The sequence below is a fragment of the Anomaloglossus baeobatrachus genome, chromosome 1 (genome assembly GCF_048569485.1).
Source record: "Anomaloglossus baeobatrachus isolate aAnoBae1 chromosome 1, aAnoBae1.hap1, whole genome shotgun sequence".
In the NCBI taxonomy this organism is placed as follows: Eukaryota; Metazoa; Chordata; class Amphibia; order Anura; family Aromobatidae; genus Anomaloglossus; species Anomaloglossus baeobatrachus.
The window spans coordinates 377,556,033-377,582,440 of NC_134353.1; the positions used below are offsets into that span (position 1 = coordinate 377,556,033).

General features: G+C 41.9%; 1 protein-coding gene across 2 annotated transcripts in view; it reads right to left on the minus strand.

Annotated features, from left to right (window-relative positions):
* Positions 1-26,408, minus strand: part of LOC142314855 (beta-1,4-galactosyltransferase 1-like) — a 230,286-nt gene that overhangs the window by 78,558 nt on the left and 125,320 nt on the right. For both annotated transcript variants that reach the window (XM_075352502.1, XM_075352501.1), the window contains one exon: positions 8,392-8,460. In XM_075352502.1, coding sequence (XP_075208617.1) covers positions 8,392-8,460 — 69 coding nt within the window. The remainder of the gene's footprint in view (positions 1-8,391; positions 8,461-26,408) is intronic.

Below are 26,408 nucleotides of genomic sequence, written 5' to 3' on the forward strand. Positions count from 1 at the left end.
AGAACCCCCCCCCCCCCCAAAGAAAAATTATGACAACCAAATAATGAATTAACAAGTCTTTATTGAATGCAATAATAAAACCACTTAAAAGTAAGGAGAATAAAGAACAACAGGATAATGTAGGAGAAAAGGTGGTCAACCACAAAAAATAATAAGACAATTCTATTGCACCAGGATCTTGAATTGATAAATTATATTAAAAAAATCATTTTACATAGTTATATAATTCTCAACAAGATCATTCATAACATGTGCAACTGAGAGTAAAATGGTAAGTGGCACTGAATGATATATATCCTAACAATGGTGACATGTAAATAATTGAACACTAATAGGATTCGGCAGAAATTGTAATAATGCAGTAGGGCTGTGTGTCTCATTAAAATGATGAAGTCGTAGTACAGAAACAATGTGGCTGAATGACAGGGATGCACAAAGTGATAAAAAGTCAATGGGAAGACAGAATAAAGTAGAAATGTAAAGGGTGAACAGTATTCAGAGATGTGCAATAATGACAGAGTAATAAATAGTAGAAAAACAAGAAAATGAAGATGATGAGAAATGTACAATAATAATAGGGTGGAGAGCCTTTGTGGATGAAAGCTCTAATTTGTGAATAAGAGGAACCACTCCTAACAAAAATAAGCACAGACCTGCTGTCGTCTAAATTAATATCCCACTTAGAAGAAGCAGAGCTGCAAGCAAAATGCAATGAAAGCTATGCTATAGCACTGAAGGAGTTAAGTTGCCAGAATAGTCCAGTCAAAATACGAAAAAAAAAACTTTGCCCTGAACAAATTCCAAGAAAGCGTTTTATTGGTTTTTTTTGTAGTATTACATGTAGGAAAAAACATACTAAAAGTTTACCAAGATAGGGTTACCACAAAGGGTCCAAATGTGACGTCAAAGAATATGGCCGCCAAAGCTGTAAAATGTTAAAGGCGACTCGCCTTTCAGTGTCTATCATATTTCTTTTACAATCATATTTCTTTTATCAGAGGAAATGGAATGTCCAAACATCAGAGGGCCTTGTGGACTCTCACTGTGCCAGTGTCCTCTTCCTACAGTGATACATTGCAGGGTTTTACTCGCCAGAGCATTGTCACCAGTGAACAACACAAGGAGGCAAGAACGTCAAGGACGAGAAGAGATTGTGAAGACCTGGAGAAAATTGCAGATAAACTCGAGACCTTTTCACCTTTCTCTAATGAAGTGTCTCTTCGCAACATTATCACCGATGTCAATGCAAATAAGGATGTGCATGTCCATAACCTGTTCATCATTGGCAGAGAAATAGTGGCAACAATGGAGGGTCAATCCTTGTTTTCAGTTAAGTACAAGCGGTCAATGAAAGCCAAGACCCTGGCATCCAGTGAGGCAATTGACGTTGCTAAGGACAAAACAATAGACCCCGCTCTTTTATTCCAAAGGTTTCTTGTGGTGTCTCAAACTGCTGATCTTTCCCTTGATGAGGTGATGGCCTATGAACTTTCACCATACCCACCATCCCTCTTTGAGGCAAAACATCTCTTGCGCAAACCAAACAAAGCACAACTGATGGCTGCTATAAAAGAACAGAGTTCAGATGATGCAGTACTCAAGGATGTACCAGAAGTGGAACATTATGTTCTTTACGGAGGTTCTCTTCTCCATCGACTGAAGTGCTCAGAAGGAAAGACATATTGTTCAATCGCTGAAGACTATGCATCTTTCACAGTAAAGCACTATGGTAAGGCTACGATAGTATTTGATGGTTACATTGGAGGACCAAACACTAAGGGGTACTTTGCACACTATGACATCGCAAGCTGATGCTGCGATGCCGAGCGCGATAGTCCCCGCCCCCGTCACAGCTGCGATATCATTGTGATAGCTGCCGTAGCGAATATTATCGCTACGGCTGCTTCACATGCAGTCACCTGTCGTGCGACGTCGCTCTGACCGGCGAACCACCTCCTTATTAAGGGGGCGGGTTGTGCGGCGTCACTGCGACGTCACATGGCAGGCGGCCAATAGGAGCGGAGGGGCGGAGATGAGCGGGATGTAAACATCCCACCCACCTCTTTCCTTCCGCATTGCAGCCGGGACGCAGGTAGGAGATGTTCCTCACTCCTGCGACTTCATACACAGTGATGTGTGCTGCGCAGGAGCGAGGAACAACATCGGACCGTCGCGTCAGCATAATTATGGAATTCGCCAACGCTACACCGATGATACGATTACAACAATTTTGCGCTCGTTAATCGTATCATCTAGGATTTACACATTACGATGTCGAGAGCGACGCAGGAAGTGTGTCACTTTCGACATGAACCCACCGACATCGCACCTGCGATGTCGTAGTGTGCAAAGTGTCCCTTAGGACATTACCCATCAGCGACGGCGCAAAAATCGAACAAGTACCAAGTGAACATTGCTGAAGGAACGAAATTTGTCGGGAAAAAGGAGGACTTCCGTTCGAAGGTGGAGAACAGTCTCTTATCAATCTCGTTTCACAGCGCATGAATGACAGAGGTTGCCACGTAATACAATCAGAGGGGGATGCAGATGTGGAGATTGTTAAGGCAGCAGTGTCAATGTCATCCAACAAAAGTACTAGTCTCATTGGCAAAGATACAGATCTTTTGGTGTTGTTACTTCATCATGCATCAACCAGCGATGGCAACAAGCTTTATTTCTACTCGGATAAAGGGAGTCCTGCAACAGTATATGACATTAAGGTTATGAAGAAGTTCCTGGGATACCATGTCTGCAGCATTCTTCTGTTCCTGCATGCATTCACGGGTTGCGATACCACTTCCGAAGTTTTTGGGATTGGAAAAAAAAAAATCGGTCTACAAAATAGTGACTATTGACCTAACACGGTTATTCAGTGATGAAGTAGGTCTTAAAATGCACTGTGTATTAATTCTATAATTTCTAGAAATGTACATGTATGTCATGACGTCATTGATGATGTCATGACCTTGCCTGTCCATGTAGTTAGTATAAAACTGTATAAAAATTGTTATATGAAAATATATAGTATAAAAAATGCAAACTCTTCTGTAACCTACAGCTACAGCTTTGAAATAGGGAAATATTCGTTATTGTTAGTGCGATGGCTGTCATGGTCTTATGACGTCATAGTTAGGACCTTTGTGGTGATCAATTTTTGGAAAACTTTTAATATGTTGTTCCCCACATATAATAGTAATAAAAAAAATCATAAAACGCTTTCTTGGAATTTGTTTCGGGTCAAACCTTATTTTGACTAGAATAGAAATAGAAGCACGTAACCAATTAGACCACCAAAAAAGGCCCCCTTGTCATTCAGCCACATTATTTCTGTACTTTGCACTTCATCATTAATATCATGCACCTTACTTATATTTTATGAGACACACAGCACTATTGTATTATTACAATTTTTGACGATTCCTATTAGTTGAAGTTCACCATTGTTAGGGATATATCATACAGGGCTGGTTACCATTTTAATCTTAATTGCATATGTTGGTATCTTATTGAGAATTATGTGTATGTAAAATGTTGTTTACTCCAATGTATCAAATTTGGACCTATGTGCAATAGAATTGTCTTATTATTTTTTTGTGGTTGACCACCATTCTCCCACATTATTGTTTTGTTCTTTATCCTCCTTGCTTTTAAGTGATTTTATTATTCCTTTCAATAAAGACTTGTCATTCATTATTTGGTTGTCATAATTTTTCCTTTGGGGGTTTCCTTATCTCCTTGTGGATTTCTTTCAGTTATTGGGTATCCATGCTGGACGCGTGGCATGAAGTGTCCCTCTATGTCTTGAAGGGGCTGGCCTGCTCTGATGCTAGCATTTTGTCAGTTTTCAGTGCCACCGGGAGCATAATAACTGATAGGCGCATCTGCCTGTCAACTGACAATGCTGAAAGGTTGGCTCTCACCAAAATGAATAATGTCTGGATTGGCCCCGATTTCTCAACCCCACCAGATGACAGCAGCGGAACCTAAAGCTAATTCAAATGTTCCTCTTCCCACCCAAAATAGGGTATACAGTTAATGGTTTATTCTTTTTCTTCTCTTTCTCCACTATATCAACAGCGTCATCAACTCATCATGAGGCCCTCCCCCAAATTTTTTAGAGGTTCATCAGGCGGCGCTCTCTCAAAACTTTTAGAGTCATCAGGCAGCTTTTGTTCACATATTAAAAGGGTAAACATGCAGCTTTCACTTAAAATTTTTAAAGGGTCATCATGCAGCCCTCACCTCAAATTTTACGAAGGTAAATAGGTGACCGTCACTTCATAATTTTTAGAGGGTCTTCTTGCAACCCTCACTCTTAATTTTCCCAGGGTGTGTATGATGCCCTCTTTCATAATTTTTTCAGGATGGGTCTGAGGCCTACCTCTATAATTCTCTTACATACAGTAAATAAATGTATACCCCCAGGGGTAAATGTTTTTCAACCCTTGCACTTAGTGCATAGGCTTTACCAATGTATGAGTCCCACTGCTTAACACTAAAACTACTGGACTCGTGACACCTATATAGAAATACATGGTGCAAAGTAGTCAAAATGACTACCTCAGAAGTTCTAGTGTTAAAAATGGGGGAAAAATGTTTTCTGAGGCCCTCCTCTACATGTCTTTCAAGGAGTATTGCAGTCCCTCCTAATTTTTGGCAGCCCTTGCACTTAGTGCATAGGCTTTATGAGTGTAGGAGTCCCACTATCCAACAATTCTAACAGAATGTGTATGAGGCACTCCTTTATGTCTAATATAGGATGTATCGTAATCTCTCTTCTAATTTTTGACAGTTCTTGCATTGTCTTTATAGGGTTTGTGAGTTTCAGAATCCCTCCTTCATAAATTAAACAGGATGTGTCAGACTGCATGCACAGATACGGTAGTAAAATGTTAAAATTACATTTACCAGTGACTACTGATGGATGTAGTTTTCTTTACCCCTATATTATGTCATCTACTGTAGTCATAGACGACTGGGAAATACGGTGAGAGATGGCATGGCTATTAAGGGGTTAAGAAGGTGGGGTGTTTTTTTCTCTTTTTCTATTTTGCCTTATATACAAGTCCTTATACAGGAAACAATGTTTCCTAACATGTTTTCTTGTAAAATCCATTTTATCTTCGGTTTTGCATGTTTTATTGTCAGTCCATAAACGTTGCGTAATACTCTGACAACATTATTCTCAGGAGCAACCTGGAGTCACAGATGCATCCAGGTGTCTTCCCCCTTCTGTTCCCATTCCATTTGAGTGCTATTTCCATCTATTTTAGCAATTTTTCGGCCTCCCTCAGACCTCCTGTTAGGGTCTTCTGTAAAATTCTTGAGTTTTCCATTGACATTCATTATACTTGTTTCTCGAGTTAAGCCCATCAGAATGTTTGACCTGCTCGATTCGAGTACCAGGTACTCAAGCATCTTGGTGATTGCTCATTACTACTTGTGACGCAGATATTAAATCCATTGCATGACAGTGTATAAACCCATGTGTGAAGCCATGTCCCCAAACCCATCTTTTCATCTCAGCTAAGATTGTTTGATGAAAGAGACTCCACCATCCCTAGTGGTCAGTGAGGAAACTGAAAAGTAAGTAGAAGGTCCTGCTGAATATACTGCAATACAATCCATAATGCAGTTTGGCCACTAGATGGCAGTTCAGCATTCAGGAATATATACTGTACATCATACACTCATGCATGTCTTTATTGACCGTAAACTGGAAGAGCAGAAGGAGGTATTACTGCGCTGTCCGTGACAGGAAAAATACAAAACATTTTTTTTGTATAATAAAAGGAGTGATTTTATTTCTACGCGTTTTAGGAGTCTGAGCCCCCTTCTTCAGGAAGGGAATCACTCTGATACATCAGTATGCATCGATATGCTACTGACCTTCTGTTGCGAGCATCAGCCGAGGGTCATGCGACTGTGATGTGATCTTGCGATTGGGTCAGAGCTGCGGAGAAGGGAGGGAGCACTTTCTCCCCATCTCCTCCCCGACCTGTCTCTGTGTACATCGCACTGCAGTCGGATGACATGCGAGTGCAGTGCGATGTTTCACACGCATCCATAGACTTGTATGAGGGTGTGTGAGCCAAGAATCGCTGCCAAATGCAGTATGCTGTGATTCATTTCTGAGGTCAATATAGCATGAGAACTCAATCGCTGATGGACACTGCCCCATAGTTTTGCACTAGACTGCCAGCAATCTGATGTATTATCGGATTGCACTCGTCCGTGCAAAATTCAAGTGGAACCCTAACTCTAACAATAACTATATTTGGTAGCAAGAAGCATGATATCTTTAGGTAGTTAATGTTCAACAACTTCACATGATTTGTTATCCAGATATCTAGGATCCTGAAAGGTAAATCTGCCTAGCTGTGATCCAGTTTGCAGAATTTATCACTCCATAAGTAACAAGTGAAATCTCTTTGTCATCCATCAACATGTGAAAAACCTCAATATATCATTACACATCAGACTGATGGCTGTGGACCTCGACAGATTAGATAAAAAGATCGAAAAAATAATATTCAGATGAAATTACCATGACGAATAGGTCAAAATGGAGTAGTTGAAAATTTGCCAGAAAAAGGATTCTTAAGTATTCTGCCTGCATGTATAATGATAGACAGACAAGGCTCTGTCACACACAGAGATAAATCTGCGGCAGATCTGTGGTTGCAGTGAAATTGTGGACAATCAGTGCCAGGTTTGTGGCTGTGTACAAATGGAACAATATGTCCAAGATTTCACTGCAACCACAGATCTGCCAAAGATTTATCTCTGTGTGTGATGGGGCCTTAAGCCAAATAGCACTGCTTCAAAATTACATTACCTGAACTTTGCAATATGTTATTGGAGCTGTAAAATGCTAATCTGATGTGGATAGATATAATTAAGCAACATTGGATACAAAAAAGTTCTGCATTTGTCATTGCATGTGTTGTCTGCAGTGTCGGACAGGGGTGCCAAGAGCCCACCAGTTACATTGACTCTTGAGGGGGCATAATGTTCAGCTGCATGCAAATATTACATTACACTCATTAATAAATGTACCTACACTTCTATATCATAAGCTGGGTCATTTGCTACATAAATGATGAGATGCTGGGTTTATACAGTGTGTCCACCTATATCCTGTCCACCGCCATTAACTTGAGAATGGCGGCAGCTATAGGCATAGAAGTGGTGTCTAGGTATAGTAAAGTAGCCATGCGCTATGCAAAGAAACCACCTATAGCGCCACCTGGTGGAAAACAACGGAGTTAGCATTTTTATCTCGAAAACGGAACGAGGTAGAGAAAAAAGTGAATTGCAAAGTTGCAGGGCATCATCAATTCAATACGAATCGACGCCTTGCATATAGAAATGCTATGATTACAACGTGTAAAACTCACAAGGCTGCAGACGTGAAGCGATACCTCATGGAGACCTTCCTACAAGTCATTGGGTATGGTGGCTGCGTGGATTGGCTTCCACGCTTACCTGACCCCATTGGACTTCTTTCTGTGAGGTCCCGTCAAACAGCAGGTGTATGCGACCCCTCCACCAACATTGCAGGACCTACGACGACGTATCACAGATGCTTGTGCAAACGTGTCACTTACCATATTGCACAACGTGCAGCAAGATACAGTATGCTGTCCAAAGTCCAGATGTGCATTGCAGCTGACGGTGGCCACTTTGAGCATCAAAGTTAAATGAGCGCCATATGCGTGACCAGCATTCAATGTTTTGGGGGGTCATGGGTTTCATATCATAGCATTTCTGTATGCAAGGTGTCGATTCGTATTGAATTGATGATGCCCTACAATTTTTTAATTCCCTTTTTTCTCTATCTCGTTCCATTTTCAAAAAAAAATGCTAACTCCGTTGTTTTCCACCAGGTGGTGCTATAGGTGGTTTCCTTGCGTTGAGCATGGCTACTTTACTATACCTAGACACCACTTCTATGCCTATAGCTGCCGCCGTTCTCAAGTTAATGGTGGTGGACAGGATATGGGTGGACACACTATGTACATAGGGTATCAAATGTGTTGTGCTAATTGCTGCAAATATAGGTATGTTGGGCCCCAGTCCTGCCCAATGGCCTACCAGGGAATTCACATGTTCCCCGGTGGGCCAGTCCATGCCTGATTGTATGTTTACCGCCTTAACTTAGTCTTAATTTCTATTTTTAAGGCCACACCTGCACTTAAATTTCATTCATAAGCTCCGTGCTTAAAATATATCTAGATGTGTGAATGTGGGCTTCCTATATTTCCACGATTTGTTTTCGTATTGTGCGTAATGCCAGAATTATCAAATTACATGTATTGCAATTTTATGATGTTGTCAGTGTAAAAACCGCTTTTTGCACTTCTACTTATCTACAAAAATTCCACTTACTTAAATGAGGTGGAAGTTCAGGACAAACAGGCATTTCTTGAATGTTTGAATCTTCGACCATGTCAGAACCTTAAAAAAAAAAATAGCTATGTTTATTACATTCTTAGACAAATACCACTCTATTATCTTCTATGACAGGGAATACATAGGTGGGAGGAATTATATCAGGATGTACAATCTTATAATGCAGTCTGTGATTAACATCTTTTTATATCTCAATAAGGAAACATTAATATAAAATAAAATGACATCTAATAGTGTTTATAGATTTTAGCTTAAAGGGAATCTGTCACCAGGATTTCACAATTTTGTAAGTATTTTATATATTTTCAATGGACAACACTGGAGATATGACACTGTGATACAATGTAAAGTAGTCAGTGTACAGCTTGTATAACAGTGTAAACTTGGTGTATCCTCTAAATAGCTCAACACAGCCATTAATGTCTAAACCACTGACTACAAAAGTGAGTACGCCCATAAGTAAAAATGGCCAAATTAGCCATTTTCCCTCCCCGTTGTCATGTGACTCATTAGTGTTACAATGTCTAAGGTATGAATGGGGGGCAGGTGTAAATTTGGTATTATCGCTCACAGACTGTCTGGTTACTGGCTACTGGAAGTTCAATATGGCACCTCATGGCAAACAATTCTCTGGGGATCTGAAAAAAAAATTGCTGCTTAACATAAAGATTGCCTAGGCTGTAAAAAAAATTGCCAACACCATGAAAGTGAGCTGCAGCATGGTGGACAAGACTATACAGTTTCCCCTCAGAAAATAGCCTCACCATGGTTGACCAAAGAACTTGAGGGCACGTGCTCAGCGTCATATCGAGGTTGTCTTTTCAAAATAGACATGTAAGTGCTGCCACCATTGCTGCAGAGGTTAAAGGAGTGAAGAGGTCAGCATATCGGTGCTCAGACCATATGCCACACACGGCATGTCTCAGAACAGCTACCGTACTACGGGCCTTCTCAGATTGTAAAGGGGGCTTTACACGCTGCGACATCGCTAACGATATATCGTCAGGGTCACATCGTTAGTGACGCACATCCGGCGCCGTTAGCGACATCGCAGCGTGTGACACAAATGAGCGACGATCAACAAGCGCAAAAACATGAAAAATCGTTGCTCATTGACATGTCGTTCATTTCCTTAATATCATTGCTGCTGCAGGTACGATATTGTTCGTCGTTCCTGCGGCAGCACACATCGCTATGTGTGACACCGCAGGAACGACGAACATCTCCTTACTTGCATCCACCAGCAATGAGGAAGGAGGGAGGTGGCCGGCATGTACCGGCCGTTCATCTCCGCCCCTCCTCTGCTATTGGACGGCTGCCGTGTGATGTCGCTGTGACGCCGCACGAACCGCCCCCTTAGAAAGGAGGCGGATCGCCGGCCAGATCTACGTCGCAGGAAAGGTAAGTCCGTGTGATGGGTGTTAGCAATGTTGTGCGCCACGGGCAGCGATTAGCCCGTGACGCACAACCGACGGGGGCGGGTACGGTCGCTAGCGATATCTGTACCGATATCGCAGCATGTAAAGTTCCCCTAAGAGTTCATTGTATGTGATAATAGAGAAGGTACGGATGGATGTGGGTCTTTTACGTCAAATGTGCAAGCTTTAAGAGGTCGTATCTCTGAAGTCCAGAGTATCTGGACAACAAACTTCCCTCCATGGTGACTAAATTGAACAAGGTGGCTGGATCAGATGATATGTTGTGTTAAAAAGTGGATGACCTTGAAAATCGAATACATCGTAATAATAGTCGAGTTATTGACTTACCTTAAAGAGCTGAACAATTAACTGAAACTTAACTGAAATAAAATTTGGGGGGGGGGGCAAATTCTCCCATGTGTACATAGAGTCCTGGCTAAGCCCCCGTCTCCGGGAGCCTTCCTTGGACGTTTCTTGCCCTACTTTTGAATTGCAAAGACAGCGATGTTGCATTGTGCCTGGCCAGACATAGAGGCCCTCTCAAGTATAACAATGCAACAGTCTCCATATTCCCAGATTTCTCTGGAGTTCATGGATGCCAAGTAGAAATTTAAAGACCAGAATATTTCTTAGTCTATGGTTTATTCGACATGTCTCCAAACAATGTACAAAGGATCCACAATCATCTTCACAAAGCCCAGGGAAGCAATGGAACGGCTACAACTTCATCCTGGGAGAGATGCTTATTTTTTCACTACGGGACACCCCATTCTTGTATACATGGCCTCTGAAAAAAAGATAGGGGAGTGAAATTTAGCTCACAACTACAGCTCTACCAGATTGTTTTCTTTATTATTTGGAGGGCCAACTAAAGTCAACAAGTAGTTGGATGTCAGAAAATTAAGATCCGTATATGGATGTTAAAATGCGGAAGTGTGATGCAGGGCTAACATACAGTTTTTATTTGTGAAAAAGTACCATTTGCAATGATATTTAATTCTTATTAGTGCGAATTCAAGAGATGTTGTGACTTACCCGCTATTCCTGTGGTTGCACAGACACCCCCTTTCTAGGCTGAATCCCCTCAATTGCCACACCCCCTCACCACCTGAGCAAGGTAGCGGGGCGCCAATCCAGAAGGCGGCAAACTGAATGACCCAGAACTGTTAGAGGGGCCAGGGAATTGGTTGAGTCTGATACACGCTACCTTTTGGCACGCCACCTCTCCCAGACCATGAATGGGAGCCAGAACTGGACATTTGGTTTGGGGCCCTTTTTTTATATGGCACTGGTATGAAAATGATATCCTGATCCATTGGTGCATGCTGATTTCAGAAATGCCAATCCCATACATGTGCAGTGAATGTTTTTCCTATAACTGTCATATTTCAATTTTACTTTGTTCTTTCAAGAGCACAAGTTCAGCCAAGATACTGGAGTCAGTATGTCTCCAATATGGATACTGAATAGGATAACTGAAGTGAGCACTAATATACATATATATGAGTGCAAGCCAAAAAATACATACTATATAAGAATAAGGCTGCACATCAAACTTAGATAATGGTATAATGCCTCAAGCATATGGAAAAATATTGGAATATACAATGAAAAATGCTACTTGCTAATTTGAACATGTGAATAATGAATTGCATACCTGCCATGAATATTAGGAAAAAGGAGATATTTAGCAATCGCATTGATCAATGTAACTGAGCCCCAAGGCCTCGTCAAGGCATATCTCTATATTGGGGTCCCTAGCTCTGTGACCCTAACTGTGTGTCATCTCATTGCAATTAAAAACTGCTATGGGTGGAGAGGGGTAACTAAGGACTTTCTTATATAGGAGATGGAAAAAACATGGCCGAAAGGGGCGGAGCTGTGTTCACATTCAGAAAAAAACTACATATAACTGAATAGGATAACTGAAGTGAGCACTAATATACATATATATGAGTGCAAGCCAAAAAATACATACTATATAAGAATAAGGCTGCACATCAAACTTAGATAATGGTATAATGCCTCAAGCATATGGAAAAATATTGGAATATACAATGAAAAATGCTACTTGCTAATTTGAACATGTGAATAATGAATTGCATACCTGCCATGAATATTAGGAAAAAGGAGATATTTAGCAATCGCATTGATCAATGTAACTGAGCCCCAAGGCCTCGTCAAGGCATATCTCTATATTGGGGTCCCTAGCTCTGTGACCCTAACTGTGTGTCATCTCATTGCAATTAAAAACTGCTATGGGTGGAGAGGGGTAACTAAGGACTTTCTTATATAGGAGATGGAAAAAACATGGCCGAAAGGGGCGGAGCTGTGTTCACATTCAGAAAAAAACTACATATAACTGAATAGGATAACTGAAGTGAGCACTAATATACATATATATGAGTGCAAGCCAAAAAATACATACTATATAAGAATAAGGCTGCACATCAAACTTAGATAATGGTATAATGCCTCAAGCATATGGAAAAATATTGGAATATACAATGAAAAATGCTACTTGCTAATTTGAACATGTGAATAATGAATTGCATACCTGCCATGAATATTAGGAAAAAGGAGATATTTAGCAATCGCATTGATCAATGTAACTGAGCCCCAAGGCCTCGTCAAGGCATATCTCTATATTGGGGTCCCTAGCTCTGTGACCCTAACTGTGTGTCATCTCATTGCAATTAAAAACTGCTATGGGTGGAGAGGGGTAACTAAGGACTTTCTTATATAGGAGATGGAAAAAACATGGCCGAAAGGGGCGGAGCTGTGTTCACATTCAGAAAAAAACTACATATAACTGAATAGGATAACTGAAGTGAGCACTAATATACATATATATGAGTGCAAGCCAAAAAATACATACTATATAAGAATAAGGCTGCACATCAAACTTAGATAATGGTATAATGCCTCAAGCATATGGAAAAATATTGGAATATACAATGAAAAATGCTACTTGCTAATTTGAACATGTGAATAATGAATTGCATACCTGCCATGAATATTAGGAAAAAGGAGATATTTAGCAATCGCATTGATCAATGTAACTGAGCCCCAAGGCCTCGTCAAGGCATATCTCTATATTGGGGTCCCTAGCTCTGTGACCCTAACTGTGTGTCATCTCATTGCAATTAAAAACTGCTATGGGTGGAGAGGGGTAACTAAGGACTTTCTTATATAGGAGATGGAAAAAACATGGCCGAAAGGGGCGGAGCTGTGTTCACATTCAGAAAAAAACTACATATAACTGAATAGGATAACTGAAGTGAGCACTATTATACATATATATGAGTGCAAGCCAAAAAATACATACTATATAAGAATAAGGCTGCACATCAAACTTAGATAATGGTATAATGCCTGAAGCATATGGAAAAATATTGGAATATACAATGAAAAATGCTACTTGCTAATTTGAACATGTGAATAATGAATTGCATACCTGCCATGAATATTAGGAAAAAGGAGATATGTAGCAATCGCATTGATCAATGTAACTGAGCCCCAAGGCCTCGTCAAGGCATATCTCTATATTGGGGTCCCTAGCTCTGTGACCCTAACTGTGTGTCATCTCATTGCAATTAAAAACTGCTATGGGTGGAGAGGGGTAACTAAGGACTTTCTTATATAGGAGATGGAAAAAACATGGCCGAAAGGGGCGGAGCTGTGTTCACATTCAGAAAAAAACTACATATAACTGAATAGGATAACTGAAGTGAGCACTAATATACATATATATGAGTGCAAGCCAAAAAATACATACTATATAAGAATAAGGCTGCACATCAAACTTAGATAATGGTATAATGCCTCAAGCATATGGAAAAATATTGGAATATACAATGAAAAATGCTACTTGCTAATTTGAACATGTGAATAATGAATTGCATACCTGCCATGAATATTAGGAAAAAGGAGATATTTAGCAATCGCATTGATCAATGTAACTGAGCCCCAAGGCCTCGTCAAGGCATATCTCTATATTGGGGTCCCTAGCTCTGTGACCCTAACTGTGTGTCATCTCATTGCAATTAAAAACTGCTATGGGTGGAGAGGGGTAACTAAGGACTTTCTTATATAGGAGATGGAAAAAACATGGCCGAAAGGGGCGGAGCTGTGTTCACATTCAGAAAAAAACTACATATAACTGAATAGGATAACTGAAGTGAGCACTAATATACATATATATGAGTGCAAGCCAAAAAATACATACTATATAAGAATAAGGCTGCACATCAAACTTAGATAATGGTATAATGCCTCAAGCATATGGAAAAATATTGGAATATACAATGAAAAATGCTACTTGCTAATTTGAACATGTGAATAATGAATTGCATACCTGCCATGAATATTAGGAAAAAGGAGATATTTAGCAATCGCATTGATCAATGTAACTGAGCCCCAAGGCCTCGTCAAGGCATATCTCTATATTGGGGTCCCTAGCTCTGTGACCCTAACTGTGTGTCATCTCATTGCAATTAAAAACTGCTATGGGTGGAGAGGGGTAACTAAGGACTTTCTTATATAGGAGATGAAAAAAACATGGCCGAAAGGGGCGGAGCTGTGTTCACATTCAGAAAAAAACTACATATAACTGAATAGGATAACTGAAGTGAGCACTAATATACATATATATGAGTGCAAGCCAAAAAATACATACTATATAAGAATAAGGCTGCACATCAAACTTAGATAATGGTATAATGCCTCAAGCATATGGAAAAATATTGGAATATACAATGAAAAATGCTACTTGCTAATTTGAACATGTGAATAATGAATTGCATACCTGCCATGAATATTAGGAAAAAGGAGATATTTAGCAATCGCATTGATCAATGTAACTGAGCCCCAAGGCCTCGTCAAGGCATATCTCTATATTGGGGTCCCTAGCTCTGTGACCCTAACTGTGTGTCATCTCATTGCAATTAAAAACTGCTATGGGTGGAGAGGGGTAACTAAGGACTTTCTTATATAGGAGATGGAAAAAACATGGCCGAAAGGGGCGGAGCTGTGTTCACATTCAGAAAAAAACTACATATAACTGAATAGGATAACTGAAGTGAGCACTAATATACATATATATGAGTGCAAGCCAAAAAATACATACTATATAAGAATAAGGCTGCACATCAAACTTAGATAATGGTATAATGCCTCAAGCATATGGAAAAATATTGGAATATACAATGAAAAATGCTACTTGCTAATTTGAACATGTGAATAATGAATTGCATACCTGCCATGAATATTAGGAAAAAGGAGATATTTAGCAATCGCATTGATCAATGTAACTGAGCCCCAAGGCCTCGTCAAGGCATATCTCTATATTGGGGTCCCTAGCTCTGTGACCCTAACTGTGTGTCATCTCATTGCAATTAAAAACTGCTATGGGTGGAGAGGGGTAACTAAGGACTTTCTTATATAGGAGATGGAAAAAACATGGCCGAAAGGGGCGGAGCTGTGTTCACATTCAGAAAAAAACTACATATAACTGAATAGGATAACTGAAGTGAGCACTATTATACATATATATGAGTGCAAGCCAAAAAATACATACTATATAAGAATAAGGCTGCACATCAAACTTAGATAATGGTATAATGCCTCGAGCATATGGAAAAATATTGGAATATACAATGAAAAATGCTACTTGCTAATTTGAACATGTGAATAATGAATTGCATACCTGCCATGAATATTAGGAAAAAGGAGATATGTAGCAATCGCATTGATCAATGTAACTGAGCCCCAAGGCCTCGTCAAGGCATATCTCTATATTGGGGTCCCTAGCTCTGTGACCCTAACTGTGTGTCATCTCATTGCAATTAAAAACTGCTATGGGTGGAGAGGGGTAACTAAGGACTTTCTTATATAGGAGATGGAAAAAACATGGCCGAAAGGGGCGGAGCTGTGTTCACATTCAGAAAAAAACTACATATAACTGAATAGGATAACTGAAGTGAGCACTAATATACATATATATGAGTGCAAGCCAAAAAATACATACTATATAAGAATAAGGCTGCACATCAAACTTAGATAATGGTATAATGCCTCAAGCATATGGAAAAATATTGGAATATACAATGAAAAATGCTACTTGCTAATTTGAACATGTGAATAATGAATTGCATACCTGCCATGAATATTAGGAAAAAGGAGATATTTTGCAATCCCATTGATCAATGTAACTGAGCCCCAAGGCCTCGTCAAGGCATATCTCTATATTGGGGTCCCTAGCTCTGTGACCCTAACTGTGTGTCATCTCATTGCAATTAAAAACTGCTATGGGTGGAGAGGGGTAACTAAGGACTTTCTTATATAGGAGATGGAAAAAACATGGCCGAAAGGGGCGGAGCTGTGTTCACATTCAGAAAAAAACTACATATAACTGAATAGGATAACTGAAGTGAGCACTAATATACATATATATGAGTGCAAGCCAAAAAATACATACTATATAAGAATAAGGCTGCACATCAAACTTAGATAATGGTATAATGCCTCAAGTATATGGAAAAATATTGGAATATACAATGAAAAATGCTACTTGCTAATTTGAACATGTGAATAATGAATTGCATACCTGCCATGAATATTAGGAAAAAGGAGATATTTAGCAATCGCATTGATCAATGTAACTAAGCCCCAAGGCCTCGTCAAGGCATATCTCTATATTGGGGTCCCTAGCTCTGTGACCCTAACTGTGTGTCATCTCATTGCAATTAAAAACTGCTATGGGTGGAGAGGGGTAACTAAGGACTTTCTTATATAGGAGATGGAAAAAACATGGCCGAAAGGGGCGGAGCTGTGTTCACATTCAGAAAAAAACTACATATAACTGAATAGGATAACTGAAGTGAGCACTAATATACATATATATGAGTGCAAGCCAAAAAATACATACTATATAAGAATAAGGCTGCACATCAAACTTAGATAATGGTATAATGCCTCAAGCATATGGAAAAATATTGGAATATACAATGAAAAATGCTACTTGCTAATTTGAACATGTGAATAATGAATTCCATACCTGCCATGAATATTAGGAAAAAGGAGATATTTAGCAATCGCATTGATCAATGTAACTGAGCCCCAAGGCCTCGTCAAGGCATATCTCTATATTGGGGTCCCTAGCTCTGTGACCCTAACTGTGTGTCATCTCATTGCAATTAAAAACTGCTATGGGTGGAGAGGGGTAACTAAGGACTTTCTTATATAGGAGATGGAAAAAACATGGCCGAAAGGGGCGGAGCTGTGTTCACATTCAGAAAAAAACTACATATAACTGAATAGGATAACTGAAGTGAGCACTAATATACATATATATGAGTGCAAGCCAAAAAATACATACTATATAAGAATAAGGCTGCACATCAAACTTAGATAATGGTATAATGCCTCAAGCATATGGAAAAATATTGGAATATACAATGAAAAATGCTACTTGCTAATTTGAACATGTGAATAATGAATTGCATACCTGCCATGAATATTAGGAAAAAGGAGATATTTAGCAATCGCATTGATCAATGTAACTGAGCCCCAAGGCCTCGTCAAGGCATATCTCTATATTGGGGTCCCTAGCTCTGTGACCCTAACTGTGTGTCATCTCATTGCAATTAAAAACTGCTATGGGTGGAGAGGGGTAACTAAGGACTTTCTTATATAGGAGATGGAAAAAACATGGCCGAAAGGGGCGGAGCTGTGTTCACATTCAGAAAAAAACTACATATAACTGAATAGGATAACTGAAGTGAGCACTAATATACATATATATGAGTGCAAGCCAAAAAATACATACTATATAAGAATAAGGCTGCACATCAAACTTAGATAATGGTATAATGCCTCAAGCATATGGAAAAATATTGGAATATACAATGAAAAATGCTACTTGCTAATTTGAACATGTGAATAATGAAGTGCATACCTGCCATGAATATTAGGAAAAAGGAGATATTTAGCAATCGCATTGATCAATGTAACTGAGCCCCAAGGCCTCGTCAAGGCATATCTCTATATTGTATTATATATTATTGTATATATTATATATATGAGTGCAAGCCAAAAAAATTTTTCTGAATGTGAACACAACTCCGCCCCTTTCGGCCATGTTTTTTCCATCTCCTATATAAGAAAGTCCTTAGTTACCCCTCTCCACCCATAGCAGTTTTTAATTGCAATGAGATGACACACAGTTAGGGTCACAGAGCTAGGGACCCCAATATAGAGATATGCCTTGACGAGGCCTTGGGGCTCAGTTACATTGATCAATGCGATTGCTAAATATCTCCTTTTTCCTAATATTCATGGCAGGTATGCAATTCATTATTCACATGTTCAAATTAGCAAGTAGCATTTTTCATTGTATATTCCAATATTTTTCCATATGCTTGAGGCATTATACCATTATCTAAGTTTGATGTGCAGCCTTATTCTTATATAGTATGTATTTTTTGGCTTGCACTCATATATATGTATATTAGTGCTCACTTCAGTTATCCTATTCAGTTATATGTAGTTTTTTTCTGAATGTGAACACAGCTCCGCCCCTTTCGGCCATGTTTCTTCCATCTCCTATATAAGAAAGTCCTTAGTTACCCCTCTCCACCCATAGCAGTTTTTAATTGCAATGAGATGACACACAGTTAGGGTCACAGAGCTAGGGACCCCAATATAGAGATATGCCTTGACGAGGCCTTGGGGCTCAGTTACATTGATCAATGCGATTGCTAAATATCTCCTTTTTCCTAATATTCATGGCAGGTATGCAATTCATTATTCACATGTTCAAATTAGCAAGTAGCATTTTTCATTGTATATTCCAATATTTTTCCATATGCTTGAGGCATTATACCATTATCTAAGTTTGATGTGCAGCCTTATTCTTATCCAATATGGATACTGTCATCGCAGGAGTTCTGATAGTGTAGGAAGAACTATAAAATTAATAAGATACTGGAAAAAATTGGATTCACACTTGGGATCTGATGGGAGAGGGGATGGGTGATAAAGTACATCTGACCTGGTAATATTTGTGAGATTCATGACAGATGTAGAAAAGCAAAAGAGGGACGTTGCACAGTGGTCCAGTGTAAATAATATTAAAATGAACAATATTTGTATCCTCTTAGAAAAAACCCCTAAAGGTTCAATATGTTTGATATCCATTACAATTATTACTGATGTTTCAATATTATTAAAGGGTGCTTTTTGAAGTCTTGGATATTAACTGTAGTTATAGCAATTTCAAGATTATTGTTATTGGGAATTGTATGTACTTCAAAAAGGCTACAATTGAATTTCATTACGATTATTACTGTTTCAAAGTTATTGCATGATGTTTCTTGAAGTTCATGATATTAATTGTATTTAAAGTAATTTCTCGATTATTGTCATTCAGTGTTGTATTTATTTCAGCGCTGGAAATGAAGGTTTGACTGGAGAGCGATTGCTATGGACTAGTCTCAAGGTGCTATAACTGCGAATCTTACAAGAAAGTTACAGTATATCCTAATACAAGCAACAGTTCAGTCAGACAAGAAAAAAATGAAATGTTTTTCTAGAGACTAGAGACATTAGAGCTAAAGGGGGCTTTACACTCAACGACATCGGTAACGAGATGTCGTTGGGGTCACGGAATTCGTGCCGCACATCCGGTCTCGTTAGTGACGTCGTTGCATGTGAAACGCACGAACAACCGCTAATGATCAAAATTACTCACCTAATCGTTGATCGTTGACACGTCAATCTAATCCCAAATATCGTTGCTGTTTCAGGACGCAGGTTGTTCGTCGTTCCTGTGGCAGCACACATCGCTATGTGTGACACCGCAGGAACGAGGAACAACATTGTACATGCGGCCGCCGGCCATGAGGAAGGAAGCAGGTGGGCAGGATGTTACGGCCGCTCATCTCCGCCCCTCCGCTTCTATTAGGCGGCCGCTTAGTGACACTGCTGTGACGCCGCACGAACCGCGCCCTTAGAAATGAGGCGGTTCGCCGGCCACAGCGACGTTGCTAGGAAGGTAAGTATGTGTGACGGGTGTTAGCGATGTTGTGTGCCACGGGCAGCAATTTGCCCGTGACGCAAACCGACGGGGGCGGGTGCAGACGCTAGCGACATCACTAGCGATGTCGCAGCGTGTAAAGCCACCTTAAGGCACAGTGGCAAGAGATATTCTCAAAGATGGCTTGTTCTTCCAGATACTCAAAGATTCAATGAATGACTGTCCTAGCCTATGCAAACAGAAGGATATACTGTATATTTGTTTGGATGATAATTTGAAATAAGTCTACATACATACAGTGTGTGTGTATATATATATATATATATATATATATATATATATATATATATATATATATATATATATATTTGTCCAATGTGTATAGGAAATTACCCAATGATCCTACTTGGACATATGTGACGCAATTAAGAAGCTTCCTATTTAAATGGGTGAATAATAATATCTTAACAAAGAGTACTGCTGAAAAGCTATTACCTGTTTTTCCACAAAAAGCACATTGGTATTATTTACCTAAAATACACAAAGGCTTGTCTTCCCCCCCCGGCCGCCCCATAGTCTCGGGCATAGGATCCGTAACTGAACCCCTTTCCCAATACCTCGAGTGGTTGCTGAAGCCTGTGTCTAAAATGATTCCCTCCTACATAAGAGATACGGGTAATTTCATGGATATGCTGAATGAGTTCCAATGGCAGGACGGGTTCCAGCTGGTCTCGCTGGACAATGAGAGTCTGTACACCCGGATCCCTCAAGATCTGGGTGTGCAGACTGTCAAAAAAGTCCTGATGAAATTTGGGCAGGATCCTTCCCTGGTGGCATTTGTGGCAGAGGCATTTGACTTTGTACTCTGTCATTATGCCTTTACCTTTGGAGAGCAATGGTATTTGCAATGCGGGGGTACAGCAATGGGTACCCCCGCAGCTTGCATCTTTGCAAATCTTTGCAAATCTCTATCTAGCGGCTTTAGAGGATGAACTGATCTATGGATTGGGTAACCCGCTCCTTAAACATATAAAGATGTACGCAAGATATGTGGATGATGCATTTCTGGTATGGGATGGCACTAAACAAGAGTTTGAGCATTTTGTTACTTATTTAAACACCACCAATATTTTTAATATGCTATTCACTAGTCAGTTTGGCGGCCAGGAACTCATTTTCCTGGACGTCAAACTGACTATGAATGACGGGACTATCCTTAGGGAGGTCCATAGGAAACCTACAGCTGTTAACAATCTGCTACATTTCAGTAGCGCTCATGCTTCCCATACCAGGACTTCTCTCCCATACAGTCAGTTCTTGCGTTTAAAACGCATTAACAATGATTCTTTGAAATTTGAAGAACAAGCCTCTGATTTGAACGCACGCTTACTTGAACGAGGTTACCCTTCTAGGATCATAGAAGCCGCATTAGATAGGACCGCAACTGCGAACACTGGTTATGCCAGATCTCGCAAAAAAACTTCTAAAAAAATACCAGGGGTAATGCAGAACAATGCCACCGGGGATAGATGCGCCTTTAATTTTAAATATAATTCTATGTTTGATATCGTGAGATCCAGCATAAAAAAAAACACTGGCACCTGTTAAAGAATGACAAGGATCTTAGAGATCTTGTTAAGGAGGGTCCCTTGGTATCTTACAGAAGATGCCATAATTTAGGTGACCTCCTAGTAAAAAATAGATTTATGCCCGTAAAGGAAAAGACGTGGCTAGACAGGAAAAGATTAAGGGTAATTTTAGATGTGGGAATTGTCCCTCTTGTTCTGCACATAAAACGGGAGATGTTGTAAAAGTGGGGTGTGAGTACCTTAGGGTTAATGATTTTATATCATGCAAGTCCACCTATATAGTGTATGCAATATTCTGCCCTTGTAACCATTATTACATCGGAAAAACGATTCGGCCACTTTATGTTCGTTTTAGGGAACACTGTAAATCTATAACATCAGGGGTAGGTTCAGCAAGACTTATTAAACATATGCAGGAGTGCCATAATAGTAACTCTAGCTTACTGTCCTTTGCTGGCCTATTTAAGGTTAACCCCAGCAGCAGAGTTGGTGATACGCACCGCATGCTATTGCAAAAAGAATCCAGATTGATCTTAGATTTAAACGCATTGGGACCGCTAGGTCTGAATGACAGGAACGAGTTATCTGTCTTTATTTAAATATCCTCCTTTTACTTGATATGCTGATTATGCGACATATTGACTGTGGTACTCTTCTATTAATGGCACTATCTGATCATGACTTTGATAAATAGCTACTGTTTTATATTGTTATATACTATACTTCTGAAAAGAAAATTTACATATTAGATTATAGTATCTTGAGAAATGTGCTTGCTATAATGCATGATCAGATTCTGTCTTATTCTTGAAAGGATGGTGAACTCGTTTACCCTTTGATATATGTTCATTTAAAGAGATATGTGTGTTAGACTGTTATATGTCAATACCCCTGAAAGTATTCACCTGTTTTCTGCGATAACTAATTGTATACTTGCATTTGCATTTTAAATCACTCTGCTAATGCAGTACCCGCACCATTTGTGTTAAAAGGGCGGTGCTGCATAGCAGTTTGCACTGGACCCGTGGAAGCTAAGTCCTAGCGAAACGGCACGCCGTCGTCCGGCGTTGTATGGCTTGTCTCACCCTCCCCACTGCCTGTACCTTCATGTTTCTTCTGAAATAAAGACGGAGTGATACGGTGATCATCTTGGAGTGCGACTCTCTTTCTCCCTTGGATTAATTGTGGCTTACACCGTGAGTCTGCACCAGGATCCCCTCCATGGCTTATTGGGGCTTAAACAGCTGAACATACAGCAATACGCGGAGTAGGCGGTGCACCGGGACTCTTACTTCTACTATATATATATATATCTATAACGTAAACGTTATAATTAACGTAAATTCTAGAATACCCGATGCGTAGAATCGGGCCACCTTCTAGTATATATATATATATATATACTAGAAGGTGGCCCGATTCTACGCATCGGGTATTCTAGAATTTACGTATTGTGTAGTTCATGTATGATTTTTGTTATATATATATATATATATAGATGTTGTTGTGTGTAGTTACCAAGTGTTTGTGTAGGCGCTGTACATGTTCTGGGTGTTGTCTGGGTGTGACGGGGGGTGAGAGCGGTGTTGTATGTGTGTTGCGTGTGTTGCGTTGTTTGTGGAGCGCTGTGTGTCTGTAGCGTTGTGTGTGTGTGTTGCGCGGTTTGTGTGTGTGTGGTGTGTTTTGGGGGGAGGTATGTTTTGTGCAATGTGTGTGTTGTGCGGTATGTGCGTATATTTGTGTGTGCCGCGGTGTTTGTGTGTTGGGTGTTGTGTGTGTGCAGCGTTGTCTGTGTGTGTGGGTGTCTGTGTAGGGCAGTTGTTTGTGGTTCCCAGTGTGTGTGTGTGGTGTGTTGTGCAGTGCGCGTGCGTGTGTGTGTGTGTGTGCATCAGCCTCTCTTCTCTCAGCCTACCTCTCCCAGCCTCCCTCCTCCCAGCCTCCCTCAGCATCAGCCTCCCTCTCCCAGCCTCCCCAAGCATCAGCCTCCACCAGCATCAGCCTCTCTCCTTCCAGCCTCCACCCAGCATCAGCCTCCGCCAGCATCAGCCTCCCTCTCCCAGCCTTCCCCAGGATCAGCCTCTCTCCTCCCAGCCTCCGTCCTCCCAGCCTTCCCCAGCATCAGCTTTCCCCTCCCAGCCTCCCTCAGCATCAGCCTTCCCCAGCATCAGCCTCTCTCCTCCCAGCCTCAGCCTCTCTCCTTCCAGCCTCCCCCAGCATCAGCCTCTCTCCTTCCAGCTTCCCTCAGCATCAGCCTCCCCTTCCCAGCCTTCCCCAGGATCAGCCTCTCTCCTCCCAGCCTCCTTCCTCCCAGCCTCCCCCTCCCAGCCTCCCTCAGCATCAGCCTTCCGCTCCCAGTCTCCCCCAGCATCAGCCTCCCCATGCATCAGCCTCCACCAGCATCAGCCTCTCTCCTTCCAGCCTCCCCCAGCATCAGCCTCCCCTTCCCAGCCTTCCCCAGGATCAGCCTCTCTCCTCCCAGCCTCCTTCCTCCCAGCCTCCCTCAGCATCAGCCTTCCGCTCCCAGTCTCCCCCAGCATCAGCCTCCCCAAGCATCAGCCTCCACCAGCATCAGCCTCTCTCCTTCCAGCCTCCCCCAGCATCAGCCTCTCTCCTTCCAGCCTCCCTCAGCATCAGCCTCCCGTTCCCAGCCTTCCCCAGGATCAGCCTCTCTCCTCCCAGCCTCCTTCCTCCCAGCCTCCCTCAGCATCAGCCTTCCCCTCCCAGTCTCCCCCAGCATCAGCCTCCCCAAGCATCAGCCTCCACCAGCATTAGCCTCTCTCCTTCCAGCCTCCCCCTCCCAGCCTCCCCCAGCATCAGCCTCTCTCCTCCCAGCCTTCCCCATGATCAGCCTCTCTGCTCCCAGCCTCCTCCAGCACGCCGTGCTCCTCTGCCGACACTCACACACCCGATCGCATCCACTCACACACACCCGATCGCATCCACTCACACACACCCGATCGCATCCACTCAAACACACCCGATCGCATCCACTCACACACACCCGATCGCATCCACTCACACACACCCGATCGCATACACTCACACACACCCGATCGCATACACTCACACACACAGACACTGACGATATCGCACATACGCGCTTATACTCACAACATCCGGGGATATCACATGCTTCTGGCCATGTGATCCTCCCGCAGGTCCTGGAAGCTCACAACAGCACAGTATCGCCGCCGAGAAGCAAGCGATATCCCAGGATGTTGTGAGTATGTGGATGCGATGTGTGTGTGAGAGTGAGTGTGATCTGATTTGTGTGTGTGTATGTGTGTGTGTGTGTATGTGTGTGTGCTGTTATGTGTCTGTATTTTCCGCCGCTGCAGGACCTTGATGTGTGAATGCGATGTGATGTATGTGTGAGGTGTGTGTGAGAGTGAGTGTGAGCCGGTGTACACTGGTAACTATGATACACATCGGGTAACTAAGGGACCTTAGTTACCCGATGTGTATAATGGTTACCAGCTTTCACGGCCTCCATCAAGATCCCAGCATCGCAAGGTTATGTGTGGCGCTGCTGGGATCCTGACGGAGCCGGTGTAGAAGCAAGCGATATCCCAGGATGTTGTGAGTGTGTGGATGTGATGTGTGAGAGTGAGTGTGAGAGTGAGTGTGATCTGATGTGTGTGTGTACTCACCTGGGAGTCGCGGCTCCGTGTAAGTTGGGCCAGAGCGAGCGTGCATTGCGTGAGGGGGGCGGGGCCTGCAGAGAGCCGGGGCGAGAGGCCAATCCATGGGAGGGGCGGGGCCATGGCGAGCCCAGCGGCCAATCAGCTTTGTGTCACCGTAAGGACACAATTTCGGAGCATGACAGACAGACAGATAGACAGACAGACAGACAGACAGACAGACAGACAGAATAAGGCAATTATATATATATAGATATATATATATATATATATATATATAGTAGAAGTTAAGAGTATATAGAGTATATATATATATATATACTAGAAGGTGGCCCGATTCTACGCATCGGGTATTCTAGAATTTACGTATTGTGTAGTTCATGTATGATTTTTGTTATATATATATATATATATAGATGTTGTTGTGTGTAGTTACCAAGTGTTTGTGTAGGCGCTGTACATGTTCTGGGTGTTGTCTGGGTGTGACGGGGGGTGAGAGCGGTGTTGTATGTGTGTTGCGTGTGTTGCGTTGTTTGTGGAGCGCTGTGTGTCTGTAGCGTTGTGTGTGTGTGTTGCGCGGTTTGTGTGTGTGTGGTGTGTTTTGGGGGGAGGTATGTTTTGTGCAATGTGTGTGTTGTGCGGTATGTGCGTATATTTGTGTGTGCCGCGGTGTTTGTGTGTTGCGTGTTGTGTGTGTGCAGCGTTGTCTGTGTGTGTGGGTGTCTGTGTAGGGCAGTTGTTTGTGGTTCCCAGTGTGTGTGTGTGTGTGTGTGTGTTGTGCAGTGCGCGTGCGTGTGTGTGTGTGTCTGTGTGTGTGTGCATCAGCCTCTCTTCTCTCAGCCTACCTCTCCCAGCCTCCCTCCTCCCAGCCTCCCTCAGCATCAGCCTCCCTCTCCCAGCCTCCCCAAGCATCAGCCTCCACCAGCATCAGCCTCTCTCCTTCCAGCCTCCCCCAGCATCAGCCTCCGCCAGCATCAGCCTCCCTCTCCCAGCCTTCCCCAGGATCAGCCTCTCTCCTCCCAGCCTCCGTCCTCCCAGCCTTCCCCAGCATCAGCTTTCCCCTCCCAGCCTCCCTCAGCATCAGCCTTCCCCAGCATCAGCCTCTCTCCTCCCAGCCTCAGCCTCTCTCCTTCCAGCCTCCCCCAGCATCAGCCTCTCTCCTTCCAGCTTCCCTCAGCATCAGCCTCCCCTTCCCAGCCTTCCCCAGGATCAGCCTCTCTCCTCCCAGCCTCCTTCCTCCCAGCCTCCCCCTCCCAGCCTCCCCCTCCCAGCCTCCCTCAGCATCAGCCTTCCGCTCCCAGTCTCCCCC